Source organism: Zingiber officinale, chromosome 8A (genome assembly GCF_018446385.1).
Source record: "Zingiber officinale cultivar Zhangliang chromosome 8A, Zo_v1.1, whole genome shotgun sequence".
NCBI classification, from domain to species: Eukaryota; Viridiplantae; Streptophyta; class Magnoliopsida; order Zingiberales; family Zingiberaceae; genus Zingiber; species Zingiber officinale.
Window position 1 is genome coordinate 84,663,999 of NC_056000.1, and position 10,789 is coordinate 84,674,787.

The 10,789-nt window shown below is 36.7% G+C and overlaps 1 protein-coding gene across 2 annotated transcripts; it reads left to right on the plus strand.

Moving 5' to 3' along the window:
- Positions 1-5,766: 5,766 nt before the first annotated feature.
- Positions 5,767-6,896, plus strand: LOC122009784 (ricin B-like lectin R40G3). 2 transcript variants are annotated; one of them, XM_042566073.1, is made up of 4 exons: positions 5,767-6,009; positions 6,130-6,252; positions 6,358-6,586; positions 6,673-6,896. In XM_042566073.1, the coding sequence occupies exons 1-4, from the start codon at positions 5,797-5,799 to the stop codon at positions 6,681-6,683; spliced, it is 576 nt and encodes a 191-aa protein (XP_042422007.1). In that variant the 5' UTR covers positions 5,767-5,796; the 3' UTR covers positions 6,684-6,896. The 2 variants fall into 2 exon arrangements, with proteins under 2 accessions (XP_042422007.1, XP_042422008.1); XM_042566074.1 differs by having other exon boundaries at positions 6,679-6,896.
- Positions 6,897-10,789: the final 3,893 nt, after the last annotated feature.

A 10,789-nucleotide genomic window follows, 5' to 3' on the forward strand; every position in this document is an offset into this window, starting at 1 on the left:
TCGGAATCCAGTCATCTTTAGGCCTGACGAGATCGTCGACACTAGCTCTGCTTGTACCAGCCACCAGCACATCGTCGGCCAGTCGAGACACAGTCATCGGCCACGGAATGTCATCACCATCATATCCCCGTGGCCCCGGCTCTGCTCCGATGGAAATCGCTATATTGTCGTGATTTTTCAAATTTGGCATAGTGAGCGGCGACGCTAACGCCAGCGGTGACTCTTACCAGTGACCCTGTCGTCGGTGAGCGACGGCTACCAATGATTCTATCGCCGGTCTCCTTGTCGTAATGCAATTGGCGGTGTTTGTATGCTACGACACATTAGTCGTGTAAAATAACGATGAGAAATGACAAAGTGAAAAAATATTCGAACAGCGATTTCATAATTCGTCTTAAGCATTTAAAAATAACATGCTATGATATCATTGTTGATAATTCTAAATGCATGAATTAGAACGAATTAATATGATAAAGATTTATAGTAATCTCTCACAGATCTACAATCGACCATGACAAGATTCACTGTCGAAAAACACTATCACATGATAGACGGGGAAGGAAAAGAATAAACAAACAAACGAATAAATAATATCTCTGTTTTGTTACAATTAAAGTTGTCAAAATTATTACAGTCGATGTAAAAAAGTTATTGATAAAAAAAAAGAAGGAAAGTTGTTATTGCTATTATCAAAATTGTTGTCCTGGATGATGATATCAAATAATATGTAGAAATTTCTGCAGCTATTATAAAAATAAATTAAGAGGAGAAGAAATATTCTGATACCATATTGAAACTAAAAGATTATAAAAAATAGATAAAATTAATTTTTAAATCTATTATTTATAAAACTAATAAATTTATTTATAAAATTGTCGAAATAATAATGAAAAGATTAAATATGATATATATAGGGATATCAAAAATAAATCCGACCCGACGACCCAACCTGAGTCGATTCGAAAAAAATCAGGTTCGGGTTGGGCATTTTCGGGTTCGGATCGGGTTCGGGTTGGAGGATTTGAGAGTAAAAAATTTTCGGGTTGGGTCGGGTCGGGTTCGGGTTGACCCGGGTTGACCCGAGTTGACTTAAATATAAGGTTTTGTGAGTTTTTTTTTGTTAAATCAAATTTTATTTTAAAATTTTAGATGTTTTTGTACATATTTGTATGATAATGATGGAGTATTAAGATAAAAGTGAAGAATTATAGGGAAAATAGCCCCAAAAAGTCATTTTGAATCGGATTATCGGGTTATATAGGTTGGGTTCGGGTTGATCGGGTTGATCGGGTTGGTCGGGTTCGAGTTCGGGTTTAGGTGTTTTGGGTTGAACTCGGGTTCGGGTCGGGTTCAAGTTGGGTTAAAAAAAAAAACTCAACCCGACCCGACCCGACCCGACCCACCCGAATTGACACCCCTAGATATATAATTATAAGCATAATAATAAATATAATATATTTATAATTATTAGTTTTGCAATTTGATTCAGGTAATCTTGATTTTGATTGTAATGTCAAATATAATAAATCTCAATTGATTGAAATCAATTCGAGACTATTTCAATTCGAGATTATTTTCTGTTATTGTTATTATGATACTCCTATATAAAGAGAGAACATGGTCTTAAGTAGACACATACAGAAAAGCTAAAGCTCTCCACTTATGTTCTCCCTCCTCTGTCATGCATCTTTTGCTTGGCGAAGTACCCGTGATAGCAGTCGGGTACCTCTCAGTTCGTCATGACCACCAATGTTTGATGGGAATCACGGTTGACCGTTGTATCCTGAGAAAAAGACGACCTGAAAAAATCTCGAAACACAACTGGAGGTGGGCGAATCTGTTTCAAGGAAACTGCGTACATCGCAGGCCTTGGTCCGTTTTGCATGCTCAGTCACTCTACCCGCTTGAGTTGCTCTGCCTTTAGGTTGCCCTGTCTTCTACTAATTTGCTACTCTACCCAGTTGATCACTCATCCTGATTAGATACTCTGATCTGCCGCTCTGTCCACTCGGGTGCTCTTCCAGCTCGGTCGATTTATCCGCTCGTCCGCTCTGCCACTGGGTTACTCTGCCTCAAGACTTGATCTACCCGCTCGACCGCACTACCAAGTCTGCTACTCTATCCAGTCGGCGGTTCTTCCTGATCAGTGATCTGTCACTCTTCCCACTCGACTACTATATAGTCTGCACTCAACATATGATAAAAATCAGTCTCTATTGGTAGTCTGAAATTATCAACTCAGGTCATCTCAATAAATAAATTGAATTTAATTTGATATAATTTAAATTCAATTAATTCTCTAAATCTATGATAGATTGTCCAAGGGTTTTGTCATTCATGGAACACTTTTAATACATAATATGCACACATCTGTTGTTGACTCTACCCGATTTGCCCCGTCACACAAGTCACATGGTTGGTTCGATCAAATCCCCAATAAAAGCACAAGCATCATCCGTGTAAATCTAAACAGAAGAGATCAAATCGTCGATAAAAGTATGGGTGTCAAAAATAAATCCGACTCGACGACCCAACTTAAATCGATCCGAAAAGAATCAGGTTCGGGTTAGATATTTTTGGATTCAGGTCGGGTTCGGGTTGGAGGGTTCGAGAGTAAAAAATTTTCGAGTTGGGTCGGGTCGGATTCGGGTTGACCCGGGTTCACTTAAATATAGGGTTTTGTGGATTTTTTTGGGGTTAAATCAAATTTTATTTTAAAATTTTAGATGTTTTTATGTATATTTGTATGATAATGACGGAGTATTAATATAAAAGTGAAGAATTATAGGGAAAATAGCCCAAAAAAGTCATTTTGAATCAGATTTTCGAGTTATATGGGTCGGGTTCGGGTTGATCGGATTGGTCGGGTTCGGATTCAGGTTTAGGTGTTTTGGGTTGAACTCGAGTTCGGGTCGGGTTCGGGTTGGGTTAAAAAAAAAACTTAACCCGACCCAACCCTATCGACCCATTCGAATTGACACCCCTAGATAAAAGCACAAGTATCGTAAATAAGCCTGTGAGTAAATTTAGTTTCAGCTTTGTCATAATTTATTTATATTCGTTTAATATATATATATATATATAGAGTTTTGATACTGTGCGCGACCGCACAGTGCGCGACTGTGCGCGTCGCGCACAGTATCAGCGCTTTTTTTGTTTTTTTTTTATTTTTTTTTGTTTTTTGAATTTTAAAAATTCAACATTTCCTTATTTAAAATTTAATATATAGATATATCCCTTAAACACATTACAATACTCAAAAAAAAGCTTTAACACTATACCCAAAGCCTGAACCCTATAAATAAAATCGTAAAGAAATTTTTTAATCATTTTTTAATTTAAAACAAAAAAAAATAAAAAAAAAACAAAAAAAGCGCTGATACTGTGCGCGACGCGCACAGTCGCGCACTGTGCGCGTCGCGCACAGTATCAAGTCTGTATATATATATATATATATATATCCTTTACTAATTAACTTTGGTGAAGTCTAAAATGAATTTACGTTATTATTCTTTTTTTTCTATTTACATTAAAAATAATTCCAAAGTTTATTAGTAATTGCACAATCGAAATAATTAGTAATCTAGAGGTCGAGGCTCAACTGCGGCATATTATTATGAATTTTTTTCATCATTAATTTTTTCTGGTTATTTTATATAAAAAATATAGTTCTCTTTAGTCTCAAATCTTAGAATTGACAACTATAATCAAAGAAGCTTCTATAAATATTTGAGGCCGACAATGTTAAAAAATATACTTTTCTTAATTTTTTTACTAAGATAAGTATAATATTAAATTAAATTAATTTTTTTCATAAGGATTAGGCCGACAATATTAAATATAGTTTTCTTAGTTTTTTTACTAAGATAAGTATAATATTAAATTAAATTAATTTTTTTCATAAGGAAACCGTTAGTTTGTTATTGGGATTCTCTAACGTCACCCTTGTATTATTACACTATTGCATGAGTCTGACGAATGATTTTGAACGTAAGGGTGACATTCGAAAATGTAAACAATTCAGATTTTTAAAGACCCAAATAATTCAGATTTTCAAAAGTCACTTTCTAGTAATGACTCTACTTTACTATTTTAATACTAAAATACTTTAATTAATATAATTTCATTATAAAAGGTAAATATGATTTCAATGTATTATATTGCACGCGCGACGCGTGTGCACTAGTATATATAAAAGATTGATTAAATAATATTTGTGACCTATATTTATTAATAAATTTTTTGTCAAATTTATAAATAAATAAATAAAACAAATAAATAAAATAAGTAAATAAATTTAAAATATCAAACTAATCAATCAAATAAATTTTAAAATAAAAATTTTAAACAATTAAACAATCAAGAGTTACTTGAACAATATTTTCAACTGCTTCAATCAATCTAGATTTGACTTCGTTGAATTACCTTATCCAACAATCTTAGGCAATGGCTTAACATAGTTTGATTCTTGTTGACCGTCGCATGAAGACTGATCTTCGATACTAGTATAATTTGGTAAAGTAATCTTTCAATGATTCTTCTAGGGAAGGAGTTCTTTCTCTATCAATCTCTTCAAGAATCTTTTCTTCCACCCACATGAATGTTATTCCGTGGGTTTGTTGGCTGCATAAATTTATGGAGAATCTTTTTTACTTTTTTTTTTTGAGAATCTTTTTTTTTCATTTTCGATTTTAAATAAAGAAACAAAACCGTTTCTTAAAAAAAAAAAGTGATTGTGCACGTCAACGTCGAAAAATTGAGGTTGGATTTCTCCAAGTAATTGGCATCCGATGCCATAAAATCTCACACCTCTCCTTTTGTTTTTTTTTTGTTGCTTCGTTGAGAAATTGGCACGTAATTATGCTTTTGCCTTATAAATAATTAAGCAATTGTTTTTTCATAATTCTTCATTTTAAAAATTAGTTAAAAAAAAACTATTACTTTCCCTACTACTGAAAGATGCTCAAACGTAGAAAACGCGAATTTATATAAGAGAATAATAAAAAGTCAGAAAATGATCACGCTCCAGCTACTCCTCCCTTTTTCCTCGGGCCCACAGTTGCGTACATTCTCTGAGTCCAGATCCTCTGTGCCCGCCTCCCGTGCGCCCTCTGCGCCCGTCGCTACGCGACAAAAAACCCACGCGCTAAGCACGTGCATTTCTCCGATCAGCAAGAATGCTGATCGGTCAGCAGACCGATCAGTAGGAATGCTGATCGGTCTTGCTGACCGATCAGCATTCCAAGCAAACTTTTTTTAATTTTTTTTTTTTTAAAAGTATTTACTCTTTTTTATTAGGATTAATATAGATCGAAGTATATTGGACTTGTATAATTATTATATGTATTAGAAACGTTTTTATTTATTATTTTATTTTTTAAAAAAAAAATTAAAAAAAGTTTGCTTGGAATGCTGATCGGTCAGCAGACCGATCTCTGACCGATCAGCAAGAATGCTGATCGGAGAAACGCACGTGCTTAGCGCGTGGATTTTTTGTCGCATAGCGACGGGCGCAGAGGACGCACGGGAGGCGGGCGCAGAGGATCCGGACTCACATTCTCCGGCCTGTTGAACCATGGTCTCCTACGTGGCAAAGCACGTTAGTATCCAAGCGGGAGAGGAGGTAGTTTCCCGGGCAGAGAATAATATATATGAATCAAATTTTTGATTTTTCAAAATTATATTATTCTCCTCGTTCACATCAATCAAGATCAGATTCCCGTGTCAAGCCACGCCTATAAAGCGGCGTGCCCATCGATTCGATCGAGCTCAGTGCCAATCAAGCAGGAGTTCGATATGGTGAACCACTTCTTCAGCCGCCACCGCCAGCGCAACCCGCCGCCGCCCTCCTGCGACTTCGGCCCTCCGCCGGCCTCCTACGACTACGGCCGCCCCCCGCCGCCGCCCCGCACGGTGAAGATCTACACCAAGGCCGAGCCCAGCTTCTCCCTCTCCATCCGTAACGGCGACGTCATCCTCGCCCCCGACGACCCCCTGGACGACTACCAGGTACGACGCCGGCCGATCATCTCGAACGCCTCGATCGAATTAATTAATCTCCTAAATAAAATCTTCATTTATCTATATCTTCTAAATTCGATCGAATCGAATTGAATCGAATTCTCGCAGCACTGGTACAAAGACACGAGGTTCAGCAGCGAGGTGACCGACGACGAAGGCTTCCCGAGCTTCGCCCTCGTCAACAAAGTCACCGGCCAAGCCATCAAACACTCCATCGGAGCCAAATACCCCGTAATTTTTACGATCAGATTCTATATATACCAATGCATGGTTGATTGCAAACGATTGCTAGATTTGATACGGATCTTTCTTTGATCGATGAATCTATCCGGCCAGGTGAGGCTGATCGAGTACAATCCGGATTACCTGGACGAGTCGGTGCTGTGGTCGGAGAGCAACGACACCGGCGGCGGCTTCCGGTGCATCCGCATGGTGAACAACAGCCGCCTCAACTTCGACGCCTTCCACGGCGACAAGGACCACGGCGGCGTCCGCGACGGCACCACCGTCGTCCTCTGGGAGTGGCTCAAGGGCGACAACCAGCGCTGGAAGATCGCCCCACAGCGTAATTATATTAATTAATTAACCATATTTAGAAAGTAATTAATTGATATGATTAATTATGCTAATTGGAGTTTAATTAATTTTCAGGTGCAGGTTAAAGTAATACGCGCGATAAGAGATCTGGCGAGCATTTACGTTAAGATTAATAAATAAACTGTGTCTTAATTGTAATAAGGCATGCAGATTATAACTATGTGGCGAATAAAATAGTGCTAATAAAGAATAAGAAGATGTTAATTATCTGGAGAAGGACAGCTCCTGTATTTACAGATATGGCTTTTAAGATGAATATATGAAAATTTTAAATATTAGATATTGTAAATTCGACTTTAATTTTCTAATTTACTTCAGGTAGAATTATTTACTTAATTTTTAATCATTATTATGGCAATTAGGAAACAAAAGTAAAATTGTTTGATTAATAAAATGATGAACAAAGTGTCAAATTTTCAAAATATTCATGGATTCGAATTTAAATTTTTTAAATTGTTCGGTACTCTAACTCACGCGTGTGAACATAAATGTTTTTTATTATAATAATAATAATAATAATAATTTATTTATTTTTTCAATTGATATTATACATCTATTTACGTCGACTAATTTAAGACGATCAATTATCGATCTCATAAAAAAATTTCTATCGATTATCTTGATAAATTAAAAAATATTCAAGCCTACTATTAATTATTTAACATTCTTCAATCAGCCGTCTATGACTTAATTAATGTATTTATTAAATATTATATTAGTTATCATTAAATTCTTATGTATTTATTAGAATTTTACATTAGTGTATTTATTAAATATTTGTATCATGCATTTTTTTAAAAAAGTTCTTTAATAAGAATAATTTTATTTTTATTTTTAATATTTTAATTTTCTATCCTAGTATATATTTACACATCATCTATCAACTCTCATCCAAAGGTAAGGAAATCAGAACTTTCTTCGTAAACAAATTCAAAGTGTAAATGAATAAAGATGCCACTTGGGGATGACTTATTAGTTTATTGAGAGTTCATCTCAATCATCATAGCCACAACTTCAATAATCGAATACAGAGTAAACTAGCCCACGGAGTAATAGTATAGTCGCAGGTATTTTCTCAATTTCTCAAGGATTAAGTTTCATTTTTTGTTAATTAACAAATGAATTTTAAGTAGTATTTGATCTAAAAATTGTAGTCTGATAGGTCATTTACTATGAGCGCTTTTTACTTAAAATCTTAGATTAATGGGCATTTATTATGAGTGTTTTTATTTAAAAATCTTAGATTGATAGGTAGTTTATTATGAGCACTTTTTATTTATCCTAATGAAAGATAGAAAAAAATTTTGGAGTCGGACCGATGACTTTAAGATTAGTCAATGTCAATTAAAAAAAATTTAAAAAAAAAGTTAAAAAAAAAAGCCTCGGGGGCAATGGTGCAGTGGTAGGGCACTTTCTAAGTGGCCCAAACATCTAAAAGTTTGAACTTCGATGAATTAATGGATGAATTTTTCTTAATGGACGGTTAATCTAAGAATGATGGGTTAATGAGTCACCTGTTGCAAGTGCTTCCCAATTTATCCGTGTCGTCGGTGGAAACTTCAGTGGAACTAGACTAGTCATCCCTAGTATTTGTTGGTGTAAGATGAATTCTTAGTGCTAACTAAAATAAATATAGACTTAAACAAGTTTCCCAGAAATGATGCAGCGGTAGTCTCCCAAGCACCCATAATTCGATTCCCAGTTATAATGTACTATAGAGCATTTTCCTCCTGTTAAATGATAAACCTGAAATGTTGGGCTAGTGAGTCGTCTGTTGCGAACACTTCAAGATTTACTCTGATCGCCAGTGGAAAATTTTTCTGGGACCTAACCGGTCATATCAGGATTACTCGGCCTGAAGGTCTGGATACCTATGCTAGTTAAAAAATAAAATATTAAACAAGGGTTATGGTGTTGATACAGTGATAAAGATGGGTCCCCCAAAACGTGGGTCAAAGTAGGGAAGACCAACTGACATGAAGGTCAAAGTCAAGTGGTCAAAGTCACATGGCCGAACGTGTTGCTACCCTCAAGGTGGTTTTGATGTGATCAATCAAGTCAGGTTAGGTCCTGTTGGTTTTTAACCCTGTGTTTAAGTGTGCAAGAACTTAGGAGCACAAGAAGTCGAGCAAAAGATGCAACTAGCGAGAAAGACGACACGGGAGAGAGCCGATGGGCTCGGTGCGTCCGAGGGACGAAATGCTGCAGAAGAGTACGCGGGTGGACGAGAATGGAGCGTACAGTGTTCCGAGGGACGAGAAGCCGGAGCGGAAGGTTACTTGAGGAGAAGAGCAAAAGACGCAGCCAGCGAGAAGGATAACATGGGAGAGAGCCGACGAGCTCGGTGCGTCCGAGGGATGAGGCACTGTGGAAGAGTACGCCAGTAGACGAGAAGGAAGCACGCGGCAATTTCAACAAACAAGAAGCCAAGAGCGGAAGGTTGCTCGAGAAGGCCGGAAGTTGGGCTCCGGTGAGCCCTATCCCAGATGGTCGAGATCACCCAAGCGAGCGGAGCCAGAGTGAAAGCCCCGGATCAAGGCGAGTGGAACCGGAGAGGAAGACTAGGACCGAAAGTCAACAAAATATTAACTTTTTGGTCCGGGGCACCCGGACCGTGATGTTTATCCAGAATGCGTCAAACGCGGTCCATTCCGATGATTTTAGGCACCCAGACCGTGATGTTTATCCCGAACGCATCAAAAGTGATCCGTTGTGACGGGGATAAAGTTTTATCCCCCTCCGAGCGCATGAAACCCTTTCAGACGCCTCGATCAGGGTTATAAATACAACCCTGGTCCTAGAAGCTATAATAGGACTTGAGAAACACTTGTAATTGATTCTACTTGATTCTAGCTTTGCTATTGTGAGTCATCAACGTTGTAAGAGGCTTCTCCGCCTGAAGGAGACTTTGATAGTGAGCTTCAACTGTCTTAGATTAACAACCTCCCCAGTTGTAACCAAGTAAATCATTTACGCCTCTTCTTGTTAATTTTATTTTCTTAATTTTTATGCAAGTGTTTAATTAAGCTATAACATCTGAGGAAGGTTCATTTAATTTTGTAGAGCTATTCATCCCCCTCTAGTTGGCCGCCAACGGTCCCAACAAGTGGTATTAGAGCCAGGACGTCTCAGAAGGACTAACCGCTGACTGAAGTAAACAAGAAATGGCCAGAGCTAGCATCTACCCACCTACGTTCGAGGGGGAGTTCGCATTTTGGAAGCGACGAATGGAGGTATTTCTTAAAACATATTTTAATATTTTATTAATAATGAAATATGGTTCTGAAGTACCGAAGAACACGAACAGAGAAGAAATCGAGAAACACCTCTGGACCAAAAAATAGCACGATGATTTTACGTCAAATGGTAAGGCTGAATTTCATCTTTTAAGGGTACTATCGGTTGAAGATCTCAACAAAATCGATGACTACCAAAGTGTAAAAGAACTTTGGGAAAAGTTCTTGAAGCTCCATGAAAACCCAAATGAAGTCGAATCCAACTCCTCGATGGACACCAAGTCATCATCAGAAGAATCTGAAATCGAGGAAATCGCCGGAACAACTCTAATAGCCGAGTACCTACCAGAAGACGAAGCAAGTTCATTCCAACGAAAGCATTGATGAAGAGGGAGCATCGTCAGAGGAAAGCATCACTACAAGGGGAGCATCAGAAATCAACATGGTAAGTTAACTTCCTCCAGAGCAATTATATAAATTTGTGCAAATACTAAGTAAATCATTGTATAAGAAGAGAACAAAGTATATCAAATCAAAGAAAGAATTTGCATGTCTAAAAGAAGAATTTGAGAAATTAATATATGAAAATTCAAAATTAAAAAATAAAATAGAAATATTAGAAAAGGATAATTCATGCATAAATGTTTCTCTCACTCCATAAAGAAATTTTAAATATCATCGAAAGCTTAATTGGTATTATAAATTTCACAAGGGGTAAATTATAAAATTATCTAGAAAATATTTTTCTAAAATTTTTTTGATAAATCCAGTAGGTAGGAACCGATATTGGGTTCTAAAATCATGTTTAAATTAAGTATCTTTGCATGATTTATGTTAGAAATTAATTAGAATTTAATTTTTTAGAAAGAAAACTTTTTCGAACTTTCTGTTGGTGAATTTTCTATAAACTCTCGAAAAGTCAATTATTGAAATTT

Coding starts and splice junctions, on each gene's coding strand:
- LOC122009784 (XM_042566073.1), top strand. CDS start 5,797: ATGGTGAACCACTTCTTCAGCCGCCACCGCCAGCGCAACCCGCCGCCG. Junction 6,010..6,129: donor ACCCCCTGGACGACTACCAG/GTACGACGCCGG, acceptor GAATTCTCGCAG/CACTGGTACAAAGACACGAG. Junction 6,253..6,357: donor CCATCGGAGCCAAATACCCC/GTAATTTTTACG, acceptor CTATCCGGCCAG/GTGAGGCTGATCGAGTACAA.